At 41.1% G+C, this 24161-nt stretch overlaps 2 protein-coding genes across 2 annotated transcripts in view; one reads left to right on the top strand and one right to left on the bottom strand.

The window, feature by feature from the left end:
- The first annotated feature begins 1148 nt into the window (after nt 1–1148).
- On the top strand, nt 1149–14396 carry LOC113022576 (fidgetin-like protein 2). The gene is made up of 3 exons (XM_026168106.2): nt 1149–1317; nt 2054–2287; nt 9987–14396. The coding sequence occupies exons 2-3, from the start codon at nt 2263–2265 to the stop codon at nt 11132–11134; spliced, it is 1173 nt and encodes a 390-aa protein (XP_026023891.2). The 5' UTR covers nt 1149–1317; nt 2054–2262; the 3' UTR covers nt 11135–14396.
- scn8ab (sodium channel, voltage gated, type VIII, alpha subunit b) overlaps nt 14072–24161 on the bottom strand; it is a 46037-nt gene continuing 35947 nt past the window's right edge. Inside the window, exon 27 of the mRNA XM_026168104.2 lies at nt 14072–23529. Coding sequence (XP_026023889.1) covers nt 22364–23529 — 1166 coding nt within the window. The 3' untranslated portion in view covers nt 14072–22363. The remainder of the gene's footprint in view (nt 23530–24161) is intronic.

Raw genomic sequence — 24161 nt, 5'->3', positions numbered from 1 at the left:
GTTTTTTTAAGTACAGAAATAAATGGATCAAATTCCCTTGTTGCAGTGATATATGATATATGATCCTCACTTTGGTCCAAAGGTCTGACTTGACCATCTTTATTGTAACAGTGCTGAGATCCATCAGTCTCACTTCATTTTTAGTCATCATACTGAAACTAGTTCTGATCGGACTGTGAGCACCTTGTTACCTATCGCAAGAACCTTAATATAAAGTGTTACTGAAGGGAAACTGTCTGTTTTGTTTTGGGATTATGCTCTAAAAAGATTGAAGTAAGTTTGTCCTGTGTACGGCCATCCTCTGAAGTGCATCTCCCACATGTCACATTGCTCATGTGGTTACTGCCTCACAACCAAAAGAGAAGAGGTAAGCCCTGCAGGGTTTTAGAGGGTTTTCCAACACCGTACCATGAGTGGAGAGTGTTCAGTGAGACAATATTACAAACAAAACTATGTCTGCACATTATAACCATGTTGATAAATTACAGTTGAAGAAATTAACTCACTTCTTGGCCAAAGGTTTGAGGCCAATGTGGAGGTCGTTTGCTGCCGTCCATGCATGTGTGCAGGCTACTGTGTGAATGTGTGTATTTGTGTATAGTGGGGGGATGGTGTGCCAGAGGAATTAGGTAATACTGACATGGCCATTTCAGCCCCCACCTTACAAACAACACTAAGATCAATGTACCAGATCAATAAAAGTCATTGGCAATAACTGAACTTCTCATGTGATCAGTGAAGGAGAAAATTCAATTTTTTTTGCACATCTGCATGTGTCCCAACATGCCCATTCATCAGACTGAAGGTTTGTAACCAAAAGCATGCAGCCACCCATGCAAGTCTTATCAATCCTCCAAATCCGCACGTGCAGAAATGGTACATGTGCACTCAGGCAGAGACACACATAGACGCATGCACACACACCGCAGGGGGGGAAATTGGCTCTTCTCTGACACTGCATGATTGGTCACTTTTTCCCTCTCTCTCCCTTCCTGCTGAAATAGTTTTAACAAAAGAGAAGGGAGACGGAGGGGGAGGGGTGGCGTGCTTGGGGGAGGGGATGCGTGCGCTGCTCTGTTGTCACCAGGCGAGGGAGAGCGAGGGCGGGGAGGGGGGCGAGCTGGAGGGCGAGCGAGGGAGTGTAGGAGAAAAGGATAGGATCCCAGAAGAGGCTCAAACACACTGACACACACATACACACACACACATGCACACATACGCAGAGAGAGAGGGCGAGAGACCTTCTGTTACAATTTGTGGAGTAGTGGATTACTTCCCAAACTGAAACACTCATCGGGCAAATCCAGGCATGGTCAGGTCTGTAACCATTTACGCACTTATTAGGAAAAAATAGATTTTGGTTTCCCTTCAGCAGTAATGACAATGTTTCCGCTGCTGCCTGCACATTTCGGTCCTTTCTGATGTTCTCTCTTTTCCTTACGGTAAATGTCGTGATTTTCGTTTTTACTTAGATTACTTCAATTTATCTTCCATCTTTTCCCCTTGTCTTCATATGTATTAAACTCTAATTAGCTGGCCTTCTGTGTCGACTGTTTGGTGCCTGCTTTAAGTGCGTGCACTTTGGACGCATTTTTTGCCCTAAATTTCCTTGAACTATTCAGCATTAGAGAGGGCAGCATGGAGTTCTCTTTCCTCTGTTGGTTTGCAGTTTTATAATGAAAACCGTGCTTTACCGTCTTGTAGTCACAGGGTAAAGCGCTGTGTCAGTGTTCGACTTTCAGTCTCTCTTGTGCGCTTGTGTCTGTGCGCACAGCTAAGGAAAGAACCAGAAAAGCAAGCGCAATGAAAATACATGCAAAGCTCATTACCACTCAATAACAGCTTACATGACAACAAATATTTTACTTTTTTTGTTAGAAGGTTTGCAGCAAAATAAACGAATATTAATATTGCTCTACGGTGTAAGCGAGTAAGCATGACTTTTATTTTTAATTATCATTATTTTCGTAAAATCTATTAGAATCAAGCGACAGCAATTAAACCAGGACAAGGTGTCTGCTGGCTCTGACACTGACTTGTTTGCATTCTTCAGGTGGCAATGTGTCAGAGTGGTGTTGAACTATGAGATGAACCATGAAGCAGTACAGGAGGCCACTCACTAGCCTTTACCAGCAGCAGTACAGCCAAAAGCAGCAGAAGCAACAGCGGTAACCCAGGAAGACCCTGAAGCATGCAGCTGGGCCCTCACTAGCACCAAGTGGACCTGGTCCTCTCCTCTTCACCTGGGACCAGGGCTGCAGAATGCTCAGTCCTGTCACCCCATACAGTAAGTCTTTAATTTTTTTGGTTTGCATTTGGGAGACACTTATTGGATGAATGCATCATGTTGTACGTGCATACCAGTTCTGCTTGAGTTTGTTTTCCTGTACACATTCTTCTTCAGGCCCCTCTTTTGTCCAGAACTCATCTCCTGTGGATATGCAGTGGGAAGCGAATTGCTGGGGTGAAGGGAGGGGGATCTCTTGAGCAGTCATGTTGAGAAGGCAGATACCCTGAAGCCTTTAACAGCTGAGTCTCCAGGCTTTGCATTGAGGAATTTCACAGAAAGTGTTCAGACACTGTTTTTTGAGACCAAACAGACAGCAGATGTTTGTCTTTTTAGAAACGCCACACATATTTTGCAGAATGAATGTGTGCTTGAACAGGCTTTAGGTCTCAGGTTTAGGGCAGTACACATGTTCAATCTGAATAAACTCCAGTTGTATTTTTACCAGACGTGGTAAAGAGTTGACACATTTGGAAGGCATTTCCACAAAATACTTGTTTGTTACTTGAGTATGTAAAAGCAAAATATATTCAGATCATGTAAACATGTCACAGAATAGCCCCTCCCTTACTCATATGTGTACTGATTATGCGAGGTTCCTATCTAGACTGTTAAATATACCTGTATTGACTGACCGGCTTATTGATCAGGACCAGCTTTAACAGGATTACAACACTAACCTGATTGGAATAATGCAACAGGGATTTACCGCTGGATGTTTTATGTATTCTAAAGCAACTGCACAGAGAAGCAGCAGCTAACAAACAGCAAAATGTCACGATACTTCGTCTCTGACGTCTCGCGAGGCACAACGATGGGGCTGTCTGTGTAGAAAGAAGCTCTGGTAACATCTACGTGTCACATTCCTTCCTCAAAAGCAACTCACAGCAGTGTGTCAGTTTTCTACTCATAGAAACTAAACACGCTCACATTCTGGCATTTTATTTTTTACTCCCAACCGCACCACCTCCAGTCACGTGTCACACACACTGACAAATTTCAGATCAATTCCCAAACACAAATAAGGAAACAATCACAGCTCGTTAAGGTGTGGGTGACTGCGATTGTTTGTCCTTAATGATGATAATGTGAGAGTGATGAGCGGCGTTAGCGCGTTTTAGCCGCCCGTTACCAGGGTGAAGCAGTTCTGTGAATGAAAGCCAGATCGTTAGTAACCTGGTGTCAACAGCCTCTCATTAGTGCTGTTGTAGTGGGGCGCATAAACATCACCCTCTGTCTCCACACGCATGCATCAGCCCTGCTTAATAATCGCAAAAGCTTGTTAAAAGAAAGTGCAACAAGCCGCGGCTCCTTATTAGGTGTTATAGTGTAGATGTGCGGCGCCGGTGGGGAAAACGACAGAGAAAGAGCAAAGTGAAGGACAGATGGAGAAGATGTAGAAGGAGGGACTGGTCAGCTGCAGCCTGATATATGAGTGGACACAATAAGCAAAGAGGGGCCAGGCCAACCTCTGCCACATGTGAGTGTGTGAGCTTAGAGGAGTGGGGGAAGGGAAACTGACCACACAGGCTGGGACACAGAGTCTGGTCTTTGCTATTGCGCAGATAGCAGGAGGGATAGGAAGAATGAACAAAATGCGAGTGAGAGAAAAGAGAAATTAAATGAGAGGGAACGGAGGATTCAAATGATCGAGCTGAAACCAGCTGTGTCGTGATTCAGAGATCAAACTGTGTCAAACTCTGTGGTTGGCATAGTTTGATCTTCTCATTTGGCTTTGGAGCTTTCAAATAGCTTTCAGGTTAGGGATGTTTAAAGTCTGAATCAGACCTGGTACAGTATTTGATTGGCTGACAGCAGCATGGCCTGGTGTAGTGTGCAGGCCTGGAGAAAAGGGGGAAGGGGAAATAAAAGGAAGAGAGAGGGAGGGAGGGTCTTCTCCTTCCCACTGACTGCACACCCAGTTTTTTTTTCTTGGTCAGTGCTCACAGGACTATAACACTAATTTATACCGTTAGCTTGAAACACAGGGATATATGGGTAAAGTGCGTGCATTTCATTGTTCATCTCAGCTGGCGTGACATTCTCCTTGTAAACTCGTATACCGTTTCTCCTCTGATGTGTATTGATCTTGGCAGTGGCATGAATCAACTTCTAACTAATACAAATCACTCAGTAATGTGCAAACAGGCTACAAGGTCATTTGTCAGCACTGTAAGGAATCACGTTCTCTCTTTGTGTTTTCTCCCTCGCTTCCTTTAGCCTGGGAATAGACAAGGCGTGCTGAGTGCATGGAAAGGATATGTGCTTTGTAAATAGATCTCAGGTTAGATTCCTGGCATTCCAGCAGCTTGACTCAACCAATGACCGAGAGTCCATCTGCGTGCTGGCCAGCTGAAGCTGAACCCTCCATGGAAAAAACACAATATAAGACTGTAGTTTGCTGCAGCTTGTGTGTGTGCATTTTTGTGTGTGTGTATTTTTGTGTGTGTGTATTTTGGATTTTCCGTCTTCAGGGGGTGTCTTTGTTTATTGTGGGTGGACTGAAAGCACTTACAGAGACCCTACAGCTGCAGAAGGGTGATTTTTGTGTCCACTCTCCATCCAGCCAGTCACCCATCTCTTATTCCTCACAACCCCCTAAATCTCATTTCAGCTAGCCCCTTCCCCCACATATACTTCCATCTAATTAACCCCTAATTACTCATACTGACCATGCAGTGGACTGGGAGTCAAGCTAGCCTCCACTGACACACAGAGTTGCAGAATTGCAGAAAAGAAAAATTCAAGCAGTTTTGTCAGAGTTTTTGAAATGTACAAGTCATTATAATAGTCACATCCAAATTAGAGCACTGAAACTGGTTCCGGTGGTGGTTGTTGATGGCTGGGGACCATTTATTCAAAAAAGCAATGCGGCTGGAGTTTATAGGCATCCAGTCTTAGTGACCACTCAAAGCAGGTGAGAGAACAAGTTACATTTTAACTGTGCATAGATGCGTTTCTATACACTTTAAGCACTCATCTGTCTCAGATTAGAATCACCTTATGTGTTTGTCTTTGGCTGTCTTTAAACACACAGCACACATGATTACACACTGATGCAAGGCACATTTTTCTGTGTAGTGAACTCTGAGTTCGTCAGTGCGTTTTTGTGTGACTTGACTTGACTTCCTGCTTTCAGTCAGTTTCATTGTCTCTTATTGCAAAGACATGTAAACACAGGACTCGAGTGGGGTGTCATAGTAACAGCAATTTAGTTTGCAAAAGATTTCTGGTTACATGCACCTTTGAACATAAGAGTCAGCGTTTCCTGCATGCATAGCAGTTAACTTTGTTTTCCTGTTTTTGAGTCATCTCAGAAATGTTCTAGCCAGCTTATTATCGGGAATATTAATATTATAAAGTAGATCTAGTCTGTGTATCGACATGAGCCAGACTTTCATGTCATTTTCAAAGTGGGCTTGAGCAAAAGCTCTTCAGGCTTTCTGGAGGTTTTGTAAAGTTTTTCTTTGGGCATGGGCTGCTTTTTCACTCATTTTCAGTCCAGTCCTTGGGCCTGAGCATTTTCAGAGGAATGTTTCTTTGTTTGCACTTAACACTGACCTATGAATCGTTCGGTCATAAAAAGGCACCAAACTCAAGGAATGAACCAGTGTTGTGTCTATACTTATTAAACAACTTCAAGAACTGATTTTAAATTCTATCTATAGTCACTTTGTTGCAAGCAACCTGCAATAAAAATCACATCATTGTTCCAATTTCTTTAGTTAAACCTGCAAAAATGTCAAAGATAAAAGAGCCAGGCATAAGATTTAGGCATAAGTATTTTTACAGGCCTTGATGGAATTATGAACATCAGTGAGAAGCTTTGAATGTCCTGCAAGAAGAATGGAGAACTTTTCCTGAAGATTACTTAAAGAAATTCTGTTTCCAGTAGCAGAACACCAACAGAAATTTGCATAGTAAGAAGTTAGAGTAAAAAATAAACAGGAAAAAGAGAATATGCATAAATATAGCAAATATATACCTATATAAATACAGAATATATAAATAAGCAATGAAATATACTCATTAACCCTTTCGCGCATTGTGGTCACTACATTGGACAGTTATTCAAAGGCTGTTTTCTTGTATTTGTGTCAGTGTTGAGGGCATACTTGCACATAAACCACTACATTGGACACTTATGTGTCACTCCATACAAAATTCAAAGGTCAAAACACATGTTGTCCAGCTTTAAGTGGACATGGAACAAACTCTTTGAAAAGTATGTGTTTCAAAAATAAAGTTCAAGAATCTTTTTTTTTTTTTTGCCTAAATATGAATAAAAATACTTTTTTCCTGATGTAGCTGCCATATGTTATTAATTTGGAAAATTATGAAGAGATGAGAATGAAAAATAACTATGAAGTTATTTTGAAAATGTAATGTAAAGACTTGTGTTATGTTATGTTGTGAAAGTTACCGCCAGGATTGAGAGTGAGTTTGCAAGTGATGCTTCTTTAATTCTTGGAGCTGACTGTTAGCTTAAACACGCGCTAACGCTCCCATAAGCCTCATGTGCTCTAATCCATCATTAACTCAGGTACTTTTCTCAGTCTGGTTCTTGACAGACGGACTCACCTGTTAACTCTTCATCTTCTCATCTCAGGGGGATCTTTCCATGTCTTCAGGTTTTAAATTCCTTTTGCCAAAATTGGTGAAGGTTCCAGAAATAGTAGATCACCGCGCTCAAATGAGCCTTGGCTAAATTATAGAGCCAGTGGTGGAGATGTCGTTAGAGAACTAGACTGAAGACAACATGGAAAAATGGTTGCCACATGCCTGCAATCAGTATGATCAGTGAATACCACACTGATGGCCACCACTATATGTCATTGATGTTGGCCAGCTATGAATTTATATGAGAATAATTCCATGAAGCCATTTCATTTTTTTAAAAATGCCAAAAATCTCACATCAGATTATCTTCACACATATGTCAGTAATCTTGTTTAATAGTTTTATATGTAATAAAGAAAAATGCAGTATTGAGCTGGAAGCTTTACAAAGCGGGACACAGATTCTCAGTGGGATTGGCAAAAACAACCATCCATCCTCTTCCGCTGATCCAATATAGGATCATAGGATCCTCTCTGAGCTGTTGTTCAGTGAGAGCCATGGTAGCCCAGAGTATTTTCAGATGTGAGAACACAAATGACACACACTGTCCCCTGCTCTGTGCTACATACCAGAAAGGACAACCTATGGAGTTTTTCCTTCCCCTTCTCACCAAGTGCTTGCTCATACAATATAAAGCGGTTGAGGTGACCATTGTTGTGATTTGGTGCTATATAAATAAAATTGAATTGAATTGAATTAAACTGAACTGATTGTATTTGCACTTCCCATTTGCACTAGTGCTTTTGTAGTGTTGAGCCTACTGTGAGCAGTTTCTTATAAACTCCTTCTATGCAGACATAAATCAAACACTGGGTCATATTTCTTTTTTTTCCTTTTGTTTCTTTTAGCTGTTCGTCTGCCATGAAATCAGAAATTGGTTGTAAATTTCCTTTGGATTTATCAAATATTTTAAGCATGCAAGTAACATATAGTTTGTTCACATTGAAAAAAGACAAAGTGAAGTAAAGTCTAAGTAGACACAAAGGAAAATGAAGAGCTCACATGTTGAAAATAAAATAAATGGCAGCTTATGATGAAGCAGCTCAAGAAATAAGCAATCGTTAAGTACAGTATACTAATTAGCATGTAATCGAGTAGTTGTGCTCTCTTCAGCTAAGTTCTTGTCAGTTCAACTAGTGCAAACCTGCTAAAGAAATCAAGCACAAAATATCTGTCTCTCTATTAGGTAACTATAGCAATTGCTCACATTTTTCCAATAAATCTAATTGAAAGTTTGCCATCGAGGAGCATCAAGATTATGAATTCAAATACGACAAAGTGGAGATCTCGGTAGAGCCGTTATCAACACACATTTATAAACTTTTCACACTTGTGGTTCTGTTAATGTGAATGAGCTTAAAAACATGACAGTAACAAACACCCCGGAAACATGTCATGAGGGCTTCTTCCTCACAAGTGCTCTTTTTTTTATCCCTTAATCTCCTTCAGATACATTTTGGGGGATTTGATGTTGACATGAAAGACTGAGTCATTCATTGGCATTGTATAGAAATATGGAATATCATTCACAACACAGCAGGCACAGAGGCTTAGACGACCCCTACTCCCTTGGGGCTTGTGAAATACTATTTAAAAACCCATACTCAGAACTAAACAGAATACGAGTCTGTCTAGTGTACAGGTGTATGACTAATAATTCTCAGGGTTAGGTCAAGTTATTTTGTTTAGGTAGGTTTTGATGCCTGTGTTTGCTGTTTTGAATGTGTAATGTTTTTGTGCACCGTGACGGGTCAGAATTCCCTGGAGCGTGGGGATTTCTCAGCTCAAGGGTGGAGCTTGTGCCAGACAAGAGCACTTGCTATCCCTGGAATGGATGAGAGGGATTATTAGGCTGAAGGATCATTTAATTTAGGGATCAACGTGTGGACCGTTTAGCGACCCATCTGGTGGTCCGTGTGGACATATGACCCAACCTGGTATAATCCACTTGCAGACAGTTTCAGACCAGACATGAGTGAAAACCTAAATAAATTACAGAAGTTCATTTTTAAGCAATACATTGCACAGAAATGTCAGATGTAGCAAACATGATACAAATCAAAACCTGCATATGCAAACTGATATATAATTTATTTTTTAAAATTTTTTAGATGTTCACTAAAATACAGTTTCACAAAATTAGAGTTTTTCTTGCAGTTACTTCATGGTTCAGGTTTTACACAGCAGAAACTATTATCTTGTTCCAACATCTCCATTAGACTTTCTTCGAACATTTAGACTGTGATAACTTGATGTGACACAACAAGTAAATGGCCAGTGCCCGTAGGATGGTACCATGTTTGTCCAGTACTGTATATTGATGCAGTATCAGAAATCAATAAAGCTGTCCAGTGGTTGCAAGGAAGCCCCTCTGGTCAAAGCCTGGGGTCAGGACACTTTAGTAATACTCTGCAATGTGTGGAATGTCAGCTTAATGCCAGTTCAAAAAGACAAACCCTGAGCCACTAAACCAGCGGATTACTCTGTGCAAATGTGCGTGTGTAATCAAAAATCTGTCATTTTTCACTCATCAGTCAGTCACTTCACTAATGACACACACTTCAGTGTCCATAGATGCTAGTGGGACAGTCTCTGTGTAATTTGGAGAAAAGCTAGTCTACCTCTCCCCCCCTCGTCCAGCAGACCCCTGAGGTTTGGGCCGAATTAGATCACACGCTTGGTGGGGGTGGCTTTGTGGGCTAAGAGACTCAAAGAGAAAATACAATGGCCCCAATGTGAGAGAGACGAAGGCAGAGGGCAGTGTGCAGGCTGATAGAGGCTTATCGCCGTGGAGACCAGGCTGGGGGCTATGTTGGTAGCTTCTCATACAGATTAGAGCAGTTGGCCTCCGCCTGGTAGAGACTGTTTAGAAGGACATGGGCTAAGCATTGACAAAACTGTGGAAAAGAGCCAGCGTTGCAAGGTGATTATGAGGGCAGATATAAGATCTTGTCTTCTTTAGAAGAAATTGGAATCCCTGTGAAGAGCTAAATACCATAAAGTAGGTGTAGAAATGTTATCTGATCAGGGTTATTATTCTGAGATTATGTGAAATAACATCTTTGTTCTTGTTTGTCAGGTTTGTTAAAGATGCACTGGTCTCCGGAGCACGCCGCCCCTTTATCTCAGTGGCCTGAACAGCACTTAGATGTCACGTCCACCACCTCGCCACCGTCTGCCCACAAGCACGACCCCTACGCTACAGGTCCTCGCCGAAGCTACGCCCCTACAAGTTATCCTTGGGCCAGTGACGACATATCAGCCCTTAGTGCTTCTTCTCTGCTCAAGCGCTACGCTGAGAAGTACTCAGGCCTGGACCGCCCTGCTATGGGAGCTTACGCAGAGCATGGGACTTTCTTAAAATCAGACTCTGAGCCCTGGACTCTGGCTCAAGGCATGGACTGTTACCCTGGACTTGAGGCACTCACTGGCACCAAGGTGGCCCCTGTCTCTGTGGGGATCCCGACTACAGGAAGTGTAACAGTGGTGAGCAGTAATTTGGCCCCTGAGCCAGGCTTTAGTGGTGCTGGCTCGTGCAGTGCTCCATCATCTCAGGAATACCCTCCTGCTTACAACAGCACCTACTTGTCTTCAGGATACTGCCCTCAGCCCAGTGCAGCACTCCCACCAACCCCTCTACACTCTTTGCAGGCTCCACCTACTTTAGTGTCCAACTACAGCCCTAGCCCACCTGTCTACAACTACCCCCCAGGGTGCTACCCCCAAACCAGCCTGTCCTCGGGATACAGCCGTCCTAGTGCGTCCTACCTGCCGTCTGGGATTAGCGCTCCCACTCCTCTGGCCCCTAGGCCTACCATGGTGGGGGGGACTTACAACTACCCATCTCACAGCCTTGGAGGGACGCTCGAGACAGGTGTACCTCTGAAACGCAAGGCCTTTGAAATGACAGAGGAACGACAAGAGGGAGCAGAGGTGGAAGGATCTCGCTATAGAAAATATGGCAACGGGAACAGTCACAACAAAGCTTCCGACAACGGGCATGGCAATGGTTATGATATGAGTGTGCCCGCCTCAGATGCACAGTCTTTCAAATCTGGAAAGCCCCTCATATCACCCCCTTACGTCAGGGCAGGGGAGTACAGCCCGCCATCAGGCCTAGCAGGAGAGAGTGTATCGGGGGAGCACAGCTTTCCTCAGCAGCAGAGAATGCAGATGAAGATATCTGCATCTCACGCACACTCTGAGGACCCCACTGGAGGGCACTAACAGACCAGGTTGGCATATTGAAGGATTCCCTTGCTCCTTAAAAACCACCCAGGGTTCCTAACCCTGACAGACTCGGGGAAATAACATTGAATTTGTCGATGAAACATTTAATTTCCCGGGTGTTTCCTGTACATTAACGTTTTTGTTTATCATGTTTTCCCAAAGATTCACAGAGGCGTTTTGCCCTGTAAGGCTGAGGTCAGTCTTAGGAGTGAGGTTGAGGCATTCGCTACATAGATATCATTAAGACAGTCTAAATGTACGCGTGTCTGTTTCTCTCAGGATCCTATTTATTCCCTTTTCTGCTACTGTGGCAACAGCACTGCAACATTGTTTTTGGAGTTGGTGTAATTGTTTGTGGCCGTTATGTATTTAAAAGGCCTTTGACTGCAATATGCTCTATCGCTTCACAAAAAACCAAAAAAAAAATTAATAATAAAAAAATCATTATGACCAAAAAGTAAAAAGAGCAATAACTGAAGTGGTGAGAATGCCATACTACTTCAGCACAATCCCGACTACACTGCTGGCTGTAAGTCTTTGTGCTTGGCTTGGCCTTGAGAAATGAATGTTTTCAGGTTTCATTTCACTTTTCTTTTGTTTAGATTTTTTTTTTTTATCTCCATGTTTATGTTTATCTTCTATCCTGGACCTCTTGTCCTCTGATTAATTATTCTCCTTGCTCCCCAACTTACCATTTTTGTCTCATTTATAGATATCAAGCTGCTTATGCTGCGTAATTATGTCATAATATACATGACGCCACTCTTTTCTTGACAGGCAGTTGACCTCAGAATCAAAATTATGTATTTTTCCTGCAATGTATTAATTTAGAGTTTAGTTGGAATTATGGAATTAAATGGCACTTGCCTTGTGGTCCATGCATCTGCCCATGGCAAGATGGGTGTTTGCTAGCTACACACTACTTTTGGTTGGTGTATGTAGACAGATGTAAAATAGTCCCTACTGAAAACTGGCCACAGTAAAACATTGATGCTTGTTTTTTTTAGGTGTTTTTTGTTTGTTTGTTTGTTTGTTTCTTCTTTGTTTGTTTATTTTGAGCATCACAAGGCCATCGCTATTTAGTCCTATTATTTATAATGCAGAGTTAACAACTGTTGACTCACACCTGAATAATCCAGACTGATGAACAGCACTAGACAACAGAGGGAAAAATACATATATTGGATTTGCAGGTGAACTGTCTTGTTTTTCTTTTCTTTTTTTTTCTTCTTTTTTTGAAGTAGGGAAATACTTTAAATAGCTTTTATTCATGAAAATCCATTGAAAATGTATTTAGCCTTCATAAAGTCGCAGTATGGGTAAATCAAGTATGGCTCAATCATCTTAAAAGCATCTTCTTCACACAGATATTTCTGCTAATCCTTAACCCAACTTTATCTCAGACTGTACAATGGAAAAACATAGATGATTGTACATACTGGGAAGATGTACTCAGTGCAGGTTAGCTACATAAAAGCTCATTATTGCTTCAGTGTGGCTGCACAGGCACGCACGTTGCAGCAGAGGATATATGCGTCTGAGCGAGTGCCTCTTAAAAGTTTTATTCAGCTACATACTTTGTTAAAATTTACCTGCTTGTCGTTAGATTTGACTTCTTTATATGTTTTTCTCTTTACTTTTGCCTGTCAGAAGGATGATTTATCGTGTTATTGAATACTCAGGAAGAATATTGTTACCTCAGAAAGATGAACTACGAATGTATGTTGATACCTTAGGGTGTCGGTGGGGGAGCTTTAATGGAGCGAGATGAAAACGATGCCATGGCTGACACTTCAGGGAAACAATGAACTTTTAAGGCCTTTTAATAGTGTGAACGCACACGTACACATACACATGTACATGCGTTCACACACACACACAAAACACTACATGGTTTCTTAGCTCCGGGAAACTCGAGGTTTTTATATCAAGGCCTGAAATGTTGAATGTAATTCAGATATTTTTTTTAAAGACATGCCATACGTACATCAATGATGTTTTTAGATCTATTTTTTTCCACGTATAGATGTAAGTCTCCAGTAGGTTTTGGTGGAGAAAATATTGGCATGTCAAGTGTTAGTGTAGTTAGCAGTGGGGAAAAGGAAAAGCACTCCTGATAAACACATATCAAGATGTACACACACTACAGTATATGGTGCATAGGCGATATTTTTATTAAATGTCTTAATAAAGTATCCAGTCACCATTTCAGTATTTTAAAACCACTTGATTCAGCTTGAATTTAGCCCTAACTTCAAGTTGAATTAAGTTGAATACCAACACTGTCAGCGCACTGGGGCTTTGCTGCTCTGCTATGCCACTGATTTATGAACTGTGCCAACCTCAAATTTTTAAAAAAAGCCTATTAAATGAACGAATCAGGAAACTCTTACTTCAGTTTTGACCCTTAAGCACCTCTAAACCCAACTGGATTGAGCCACAAGCCACCAGAGTGAAAGTGAAACTCTGGTGTCATAAATTGGCAGAAATGTTCTTAATCACATGCGGTGATTCACAAACAGGTGTGATTGGTCACAACTGGCAGTTTAAAGTAGAAATCTGTTTAAGTGGAAGCAGGAGGGCAAATGAAACATGAGCTTGAGATGTCTAGGTTGTTACAAAGCTGAACTTCAAATCTAAAGTGAATGGATTCCCCTTTAATTTTACTAATTGGAAATTCAGTGTAATTAAAAGCCATTTTAGTGCTTTTTACTATCTTACTCAGAATGCGGTTTAAGGGGAAAAAGTAGAAGCTCACCAGAAAAGAAATTCAGATTAGGAAAGAGGTGCTAAGTAAATCATGATTTATGCTTACCCCAGGTTTTTACAAGTATTTGGTTACAACAAGTGAATCAACACAGGATGTGCTCTGCATTCAAAAGACACATTGCGGGAAGCATTTGCCTTTTCTTTGTGTTACTCTGATTCAGTGAAGGGGGTGGAGTCAGTGTTGGCGTTCGCAGATGGAAAATCAGACTTCACTGTTATCTTTGTGATTCACATGTACTTTTCTTGTATCTTGTACATTCTCTGTAACCGTTTCTACCTCATGTTGAAGACCTTGTACATGGAAGTATTTATTTCATGTCATTTCACATACCAGTTTAAAGACCAGCGTTTCAAACTGTTGACCTGTTGTAGTCTACCTCACTAGAGACTGTTGTGACATGGAAATGAAGATATTATACCAAAAAAAAAAGAAAAATATTTGAGTTTTCTCTTTTTGTCTGTGGAAATTAAAAATGTTTTAAGGTTTGAATGTACTGATCTTTCACTAAATGATGCTATGATGATGATGGGTTACTGCAGTAAATATACTTACTGGGTTCAATGTGATATTTTAGCCTGGCAGTGGCATATTTCTCTTCGCAAAGTGACATTAAGTTGACGTACAGTTAAAGAAAGTATTGGCTCGGAAAAAGCGTCTGTAGAATAACCAAAATGTAAAGGATAATAAGCTGCAGTCACGCCGCAACCCTGATATAGAAAAGCAGAAGAAAATGGATGGATGGGTCATACGACCACCACCAGTGTAAAGAAAGCACTGATTCAGGGTGGGATGGAGCCATGTTTTTATGTTGTTTACGCCAAACTCTGAATCTACCATCTGAATAAGACCAAATAACATTTTTTTCCCATCTTCTGTAGCTTCAGATGCCTGTTCTGAGCTGACACATGGTGGTCTTTTGCTGGTGTAACCCATCAAGATTCGATGAGCTGTGCATTCAGAGAAGCTCTTCTGCATACCTTGGTTGTGGTTATTTGAGTTACTGTTGCCTTTCTATCAGCTCAAAGCAGTCTGGCCATTCTCTGACATCAACAAGGCATTTTTGCTCAGTGAACTGTCACACACTGGATATTTTTGGTTTTCCTGACTATTCGCTGTAAACCCTAGAGATATTCATGTGGGAAAATCCCAGAAGATCAGCAGTTTTCTTAAATACTCGGACCAGCTTATCTGTCAACAAACACACCACGTTTAAAGCCACCTAAATCACCTTTCTTCTGCCTTTCAATACAAGTCTCCTCTTTCATCAGTAGTGTGCGCTCTATTGATGTTTTAATGTTTTGTAATTTTTCAAGTTGTAGGAAACCTTATCATCATTTATGTCATGTACTTGAGCTCAAGAGAGTGAGAGAGAACAGCGAGCCTGTGCTGACATGTCACAGACAATTTTTGTCCTCTCAGCCACAGTAAGTCTCGCCCTGCTGCAACGTCAGTCATGTCACAGCAAAACTCTCTTTGTTTTGCTTCTGATTAAGGATTGTATTTTAACACACCTTAAACCATATTCCTGACAGCAACTGTTAGTCCATTCATCTACGATAAAGCTAACCTCTGTTCCTATTTAACAATTTCAATTCAGCTATGTTATGTCTCACATTTAGCATTAAAATCAGTGAAATTATTAACCTGACTTAGTTATGTCTCCGCATTTGAGATCTCAGTTGTGATCACAGGTGTGGAATAAGACAGCAAACGAAAAAAAGAAAAATCAGCACATGACCCCTGTTTTGAATTGCTGTCTCTGCCCTTCTAATGACACTCACACTGCAGCAGCTACACCACATAACAAGTATAACAGTGACACCTACAGGGTCCCCTCGAGATGGTTCTCACCATGTTGAATGTTAATCGTTGCATTATCACTCCTGCAAGTTCAGTTTATATCATTTCTTTTCAGTTATTGTCTGGCTTTATTTGTAAAAGTATGTTAATTAACCAAACGCATGGCTGCAGAATGGCAAGCACAGACTGTGATTAAAAGTTTTGCATTAAAAGAATGAGAAAAATACAACGTAGTAACTGCGAATACATTATGCTTATCCATTTTATTACTCTCTCCTTTGGATCATCCAGTTATTTTAGTTTCTTCAGTTCCAAAGAAGTCTGCAGAGTTCCTCCTTCAGTCCAAGTAGAGACCTGTGCAGTAGGACAAGTGTACCTTTTTTGGGTTTTCCTGAACCACATATGGTCAAACTTACTTTGAAATTCAGACAGTCAAGTGAAAAAGTTAGTGTTAAAATTATGAAATGAGTAGTTCTTCTAGAAGAGGCTATATTTCTCTTTAGAGCCGAAAAACATTAAATATCTAATGTTTGTGATAAGTCCCCACAAAAATGAGCCATTTCAAAATGAAAAGTTACATTTAATCTTTTAATTGAATTTTACAAAATTAAACATTTAAAAAAAAAACAATTAAATAATTTTGCCCCAATAATTTGTCTGTGAAGCCATTGGAGATGACTGCCAGGGCTCCACTTGCTCCTTTTCATTTTGTTTGGCAAGATCCCGTCTTGATGGGGAAGTGCTGGATTAACAGCCTGAGAGATAACATCTCGCCATACACCATAAGAGCACCAGAAAGTAACTTATAGTGCCTTATATTATTAACTTTTACCCATCCCTAAATCTGTGGAAGTGGTGTTTCAACAAAGCCCACTAGAGGGTGGTAGATATCTGTAAGAAGGCATTTGAAGTATGCCAAAGCCATCTAGAGATTTTACAGATATAAATACAGTAGTCAAAGCCTGTGATATTTGCAGACAGGGGCAGGGATGGAAAACAAAACCCAGAAGGGAGAGAGGGTGCTGCACTCTATTAATAAATCAGTGAGTGGGAGTAAAAACGGCCAAATTGAGCTTTAAATATCAGTTTTACAATCAGTCTTTTTTCAGTCAGGCAAGAAGGGCAAGGAAAGCTGGAAGTTGACAGAGCTGACAAACAAATCTCTTATATGAAAAAGAAGTCCTCGCCCACATTTGGTGAAGGAGATATTGCAGATTACAGCTGAATCCCTTTCCGTGCAACCCCTTACAGACACTCACAGCCTCCCTCTCTCCTTCATAAATCTGTTCACACAACACACAACCTGACAGATCAGACCAATGTTCTACTTAATCCACGTCCTACCTCTGCAGCGATGCACTTCTATACATTAGGATGCATGGACAGAAACCTAAAGAGAAGAAATGAAACAAAATCTCTGCACTGTACAGTATTATAATGCGCCTGGGTTATTTTACAACATCTACAGAGGGAAGCAACACATTTAGAGAAACAGTGTGGAAATAAGCTTCGCACACTCTGTTATTAAAATGGCAGTAGCAGTGGTCTGCAAGATGCACGATTCAGACAGTTGCAGCATGTGTGGCAGAAGGTGACGCTTCCATCCTCGGCGGCCGACTTGCTTTTCACTCGCGTGTGCATATGTTCACTGTTCTCATGTGCTCCTCGTCTTCTTGAAGTAGATCCCTCTGCTTTGCTTGCTGTGGGCAAGGAGGCGCTACGCAGCGAGTTGTACAGTCTGAGCCTGTTGGGAACATGCTGCTGACTCAGCCCAGGCCACTGCATTCATCTATCTGCACTGCAGTGCTGTCTCTCTCCTCCCCGCCCCACCACCCGCCTGCCTCACTCAGTGCACCACCTTACACACACGGAGGAGGAGGGCGCGGGGGGGGGGGCACATGCAAGCACACACCTGCCATCTTACTACAGTTTCACCGTGACACACCCAAAACACGGCAGATCAAAGAGTCGCATTCAGGTAACACAAACAGAAACGATGTCATATGCGTACTCCTGCAGGAAGGCTGTGTTCTCATTCTCACAACTACACAAACTACAGAGTTCTTTAATGTAGTCTCTGTCCCTCCCTGTATACTGCAACCTGCACACATTCCCTGCCTTGCAATTTTTGTGATCATCAGCAACAAACAAAATTACCTTCTTTAAAGTGTCAGTAATTTTCTTAAATAGGTAACACAGATTATGATGCAGCGATACATCGTCCGACTTTGTATGAGAACCATGCATTGTAGAACCAAAAATGACACCAGCCAGAGGAATAACTGGAAGGCTGCTTTATTGTTTGGAAATAGATTCGTGCTCAAATGAAGACATTCTTTCACTGATTCTCATTTAACTTCCAATGTGGTTGTGCGACACGTGTTATCTTTCTGACTGTATTAGTGGCAAGAGACAATGACAGTCAAAAGGGTTTTTTCAGTTAAAGTAGTTTCAAAGAAAAGAAATGTATCTCAGTCATGCTACAAAAGAATGGCCTCATATACCATTTGGTAAACCAACATTAGGAAATGAGCTGTAGTGTAAAACAAAAGGCAAGCTGTTCTTTTGCTAGCCCGAGAGCCAGTAAACAGAACACACAGAGAGCACTTCTACTACATGACTCTACAAGATGTTAGTCCAGACAGTCTAATCTAGGTGGTGAGTTTTTCAGTTCAGGTTATTTACGAACTCAATACATTGCGTCTATCGTGCTCCATTTTGATTCACTTCGATGGGTGTTGAGATTCTCATTGCTGATTTATCGACAGACTAAATAGAAAGCTAAAAAGGCACGTGCCGTTAAGAGATATTGCACCATAAACAAACACACAGACAGTTAAGACAACTAACCCTTAAAATCATTATTATTATATCATATTGAAAGTGACAGCGAAATTAAAGGTGAGCTCCAAAACTACAGCAGTGTGTTAACGGGAAACATGGAGGGTTAGAGCTGCAACAAGCAAAAGAAATCGTCACACAGAGTGAGCTGTGGCTCGTAGTCGGGGCACACGGGTTAACCAGCAGTCGCCTGCAAAAAGGCTGTGAGTGTGTGTGTGTGTGTGAGTGTGCGTGTTTGTGTGCGCATGTGCGAGGGTGTTAGTGTGCGTGTGTGTGAATCCGTTTAACCTTGTGTCTACAATATAGGAAAGTAGGGGCAAGACATCGTCACACATATACAAAAGGGTATGCTGGTAGTGCAATCCTCTAACCAAGGCAGGCTCCACATTTCTCAGCAAGCAGCCAGTACAACACCATGCATTGTACGCTGGTACCCAGTATGCACAAGTCCTGGGCAGGCCAGAGTTTTGGTTATTTCTCTGAACATACCACACAAAGAAAGAAGCATGATCAGTTACACTCTGGGGCTCTGGTTTCACCTCAATGCAAGGAGTGGACAGGAGAGTTGAGTTACAGACACTGTTCTAATGTATATATACTATATATATATATAATGGTAGAATATATATATAATATATATGTAATATAGCTCTGTATATGCACATATGAATTTATACAGTTTTTATTACAATCAGTTTTTTTTAAATATAGATTAGCTTACTTCCCTCTTTTTTGTGAAATGTGAATCAAAAAAGAACGAAAGAAAGAAAAAACCTATTCCATCTAACAAATGCGTCACAGCCTAACAAGTGTGACAAGGGGTGTCAGCTGGAAGCCATTCTATTTATGGTTATTAATATTTAGTGTTAGATTAATAGCTGTAGTTTTTCTTTTTTTAAGTAATCCTGTATTTACAAAAAAACTACACATGCTGTTAAAATAATATAATACATTATTTATAGCCTCTTAAAAAGTCCAGTCTTAGCTTTTGCAGTTTGTGCCCTATAGAACGAAGCCTGAATTTTATTTCTTTTTTTCCCCAAATGGATGTATGTGTATTGATTTTTTATTTTCCCTCTTTCTTCCTGTCAATCTCGTATTCGTGGAGGTCTCGGAGAAAATGGACGGCAGTAGCTTTTACGTTTGTCATTCAGCGTTTTTTATTTGGTTCAAGGTAACACCCACACTGATTTTGGAGATTTCATGCAGCAACTGGACCATGGAACTTGAAAACGGATGAGGAGGGGTTGGGAGCGGCTTATAAACGGGTAGTGACATCACTGGACGACAGGAAGTGCATAAGCTCTGGTGTGGTGCCTAGGCTCACAGCACCGTAAAGATGCATCCAGTGCTCTGCCTGATTATTTGGTATTTGTTATGCAGTAGAGCAATAGGGAGAAAAACATGGCAAATGAGATGCTCGGAGCACTTGTTGTTGGTGAATACTGAAATCTGGGCCGATCCACTGATCCCCTTCTGCTTCAGAAGGAATTAAGAGTGCTGCTCAAACCAACGTGTCCCAATTCACTTTCATGACATCTCCTCACAGTGTTTCCTATATCTGGCTGCTATCAGGGTGAACATTAGTTTGTTTACTGAAATTAACTGAGACCAGACTGCAGTCCATAATGACTATTCATATAAACGTCACCATTACAAGCGAGCGCAATGACGCCGTTTCATGAGATGCTTCTAGCCCTATAGTTCTAAGCATCGTAAGCAGGAAGCACTAAAGTGGCCCCTGACCGGGCGACTGTCAGCAACGCGACAACCAGCCGAGATCATCGTCCATCAACATGGCATAAAACAAAAGAGTAAAACATGATTTCATAAATACTCCCATCACATTCACTTGCATTTTGTTGCAGAGCTCATAATAGTACATTTATAATATCTCCTGAGAAAAAGGGATGAATTTTTCAAGCATTGCATACATTTCTAGGGTCTCTGTCTAATAACGACAGCGAGAAAACAGACTGGGCAGGGCATACTTAACCCAATCCCACTCCATGGACAAAGGGCAACAAGGGATAACAAGGCAGGTCTCTTTGGCTTCTCCACGCACAATGTTCTCATCACCCATTCATTATTTCCCATTTCTCAACAAAATAAGATACTACTAATATGTCTCATCACAAGATCGTTTCTCTAAAAGTAAAAGCACAAAATAAGACATGGAAATTATATCCTGAAAGAAAATAACAACAACAACAACAACAAAAGATACATACATTTACATTTTGTGTAAATAAATTAACCTAACAAGGATCAAAACTCTTGTCAGCCCTATCAGAAAAGGTCTAACCACCCACAGAGAAACATTAGAAATAGAAAGGAGTTTGCCAAACCTGTGAAATCCCCACAAACCACTGACAGCAGGATACCCACAATGCCCGATTACAAAAAAATAAAGGCAGATGGTATGGAGCATTACATAGGTGCATACAAATTATAAATATAAGCTTCTTTTTTTTCATTTCAAAGTGCTGTGCCCTTGAAAATACTGTATTTCTGTCCAAATTAACAAACGTTTCAGTCCCATGACACACACACAAATATCTCTCTCTAAATCTTACACACTCAAAATCTCCAAAGCAGCAACTATTTACTTATTTATTTATTTTTTATTTCACCCACTGATGGACTGACGGTGCTATCATTTCCCGACATATATCATTCTTCCATCTATAGAGACAACAGGTTTAAACAGTAATTTGAAATGTGCTGAGTAATGAGATTAAAATTTGGATCCATTTTAAGCTGATCAACCCCCCCCTCCCCACATCGCTTATCTTCGTGGAACAAATTACTCTGAACTTTCAAATTTCGAACATGTCTTGATCGTACAGTCGAGCCACCGTCGTGGTCTGAGTATTAGTGTCTTGTGGACTATGATAATTCATGCAAAGATTTCTGATCAAAACATGCCATCATGCAAGTCATTTCTATGCATTGAACAAGCACACTTATTATTTGTTTGGAAATCTTTCTGAGTAAATGTTAAGCCCTTGGCCCGAGTTGACTCCATAATAAACAGACACTTACTCAATTTGGTGTGAAAGCCCATGTTAAAAAAAGGATTTCGATGTGGATTATAACAAAGATAAAATGAGTAGAAGAGTTGATTGACATGGGCAAACTTGTTGGATATTGTTCTTTTTTTTTCTTCTGTTTGCATTTTCGCTGCTCAAAAAACAAAACGAAAACAATTTCTAGCTCAATAAAACAAAAAAGTAGTTCACACTGTTATTTGTGTCTTTCACTCACCTTCTGTTTGCTCATAGAGTGAGTGTGCCATTTGTTCCTTTATACATTTCTGTATTAAAAGACACAGAAACACTCTGTGGCTGCTGCAAGAAGGCGTTTCTTCAGCAGCGAGCAGCATCCTTGTTGTCTTTCACAGTACTGTCTTCCATAAGAAAACCATTCCTTGCATCCAGACGCGTGATTTTTTTGTTGTTGTTTTTTCCATTTCACCTCTTGGTGTAGAGTTTGCTCAACTTATCTGTAAGACCAGTCATACGTGAGCGGTATGGGACGCAGTCTGTTTTGATTGACTTTTTGTTAAGTAGTCCAGATACAGAGTCGCACAGTATGCTGATTATGTTTGGTTTGACTAAAGTTCAAGTCTTCAAGCTGTAACAGACCAAGATGCTTCTCTCTGCATCAATATAAGAATGAAGTCTGTAAACAAAATTACTGAAGACTTTTTTTTTCTGACTTGCAAATGAAATAATCTGTACAACTGTGTTGGTGAGTTTCCGCTCGCATTAGTATCATCTTTTTGTTATTACTGTGAATATACATCCAGTGGCCTAACATTTGGATTCCCTGATGTCTTTTTGGTTTCTTCCTTTCTCTTTCCTTCCCCCTTTGCCTTCATTGTTGTCGTCCTGTTTCTCCTTCTCAGGTTTGGTTACACTGTCATAAGAAGGCAGGGAGGCAGTTGAGGGAGTGCCCTCTTTCTTTTCTTGTTCCTGATTGTTACCACCATTCTCGTCTTTGTTATTGGCTGGTTTGCGCTTACAAACAAAACCCCGACTGGCCAAATGGGAGCGGTAGGCCCTTTGAATGATTCTGGCAGACACATCCTCCTGCTTGCGTCTCAGAGTGGTGGTGATAGGCTCATAAGAGACCTTGGAAGGATTGGCAGCCACGAAACGCTCCTCCATTTGTTGCCTCAACATGTCCAACTCGCCGCTGTCACCCAGCACACGCTTGGTGAAGGCAAAGAGGATGTCCAGACAGTGTATGCGGTCTCCACTCACCATAGGCATGTCCATTGCAATCAGTTCAATGGTATTAGGCTTGGGCACGCGGAGTGGGTGTTCGAGTGCATCTGCAAAGTCAGAAAGCTTGGCATAGGTGATGAACTGGGAGGCATCTGGGTCAAACTTCTCCCAAATTTCATAAAAGGTCTCAAAGTCATCCTCACTGAGTGGGTCTGCACTCTCCTCTGTGGCCACGCTGAAATTCTCCAGGATGATGGCAATATACATGTTGACTACAATCAGGAAAGAAATGATGATGTACATAACAAAGAAGAAGATGCCCACCGATGGGTTGCCGCAGTCTCCCGTAACAGGGGTCCCAGAGTTCTCCAAGTAGGGGTCACAGTCCGGAGGGTAGTTCAGAATAGGCAGCAGAAGGCCATCCCATCCCGCAGACGTGGTGATCATAAACAGGATGATCATGCTGTTGCCAAAGGTTTCAAAATTGTACATGTCATCAATTCCAGCCCCGTATTTCACATAGCCAAAGTTAGACATTCCAAAGATGGAGAAAATGAACATAACCAGGAAAAGAAGGAGGCCAATATTGAACAAGGCAGGAAGTGACATCATAAGGGCAAACAGAAGAGTTCTGATTCCTTTGGCCCCCTTGATGAGACGCAGGATCCTGCCGATACGAGCCAGACGGATCACCCTGAACAGTGTTGGTGAGACAAAGTATTTCTCAATCAGGTCAGCCAGAAACATTCCTGAAATTCAAAGGAAGGAAAAACAAACACATGTTAGTTAAGGCTGAGACAAAAGCCGACTGAATGCTTTACCCCATTCCACACAGCAGGAAAAGAAACATTGATTCTTCATTACTTGTTGGTCTTAGTTAGTAATCCATCTGTTTTTATACAGCACGAGGATCACAACAAAAAGCCAGGAAAAACTGTATGGCAACGTTTGAACTGAAGACATTTGAAAGAAAGAAATTGAAGTTTTTTTTATATTTGATTTTATGTATACTGGGCAAAAGTCCAGCAATCCCTGATTTCTTTATATTTCTTTATATTTACTTGGAAAATGGGAAATATTTCTTTACACCAGCTGTGTTCTTTAACTGAGCCTGAACTCTCTTATGCAGCTTTCCTGAGGCTTATTTTCAGTCCAGTTCTTGAGTAATTTGGCATACCTCAGCCCTTTCTCAATGTTTCCCTTCCATAAGATTGGCTTTAAATCTTTTAACGGCACAGTTGCCCACCATGCTGAGATAAGCCAAGCTTTTAGCTATTTTGTTGGTGCAAAAATAAAATTTTATCCCTGTCAAACTATGTTATATTTTCATAGATTCGATTAAAGAAATGGAACCAAATTATGGATTTTTGTGACAGGCTAC

This window comes from Astatotilapia calliptera, chromosome 5 (assembly GCF_964374335.1).
Source record: "Astatotilapia calliptera chromosome 5, fAstCal68.1, whole genome shotgun sequence".
Classification (NCBI taxonomy): domain Eukaryota; kingdom Metazoa; phylum Chordata; class Actinopteri; order Cichliformes; family Cichlidae; genus Astatotilapia; species Astatotilapia calliptera.
This window is presented reverse-complemented; position numbering and strand designations above follow the sequence as displayed.

Coding starts and splice junctions, on each gene's coding strand:
- LOC113022576 (XM_026168106.2), top strand. CDS start 2,263: ATGCTCAGTCCTGTCACCCCATACA. Junction 2,288..9,986: donor CAGTCCTGTCACCCCATACA/GTAAGTCTTTAA, acceptor CTTGTTTGTCAG/GTTTGTTAAAGATGCACTGG.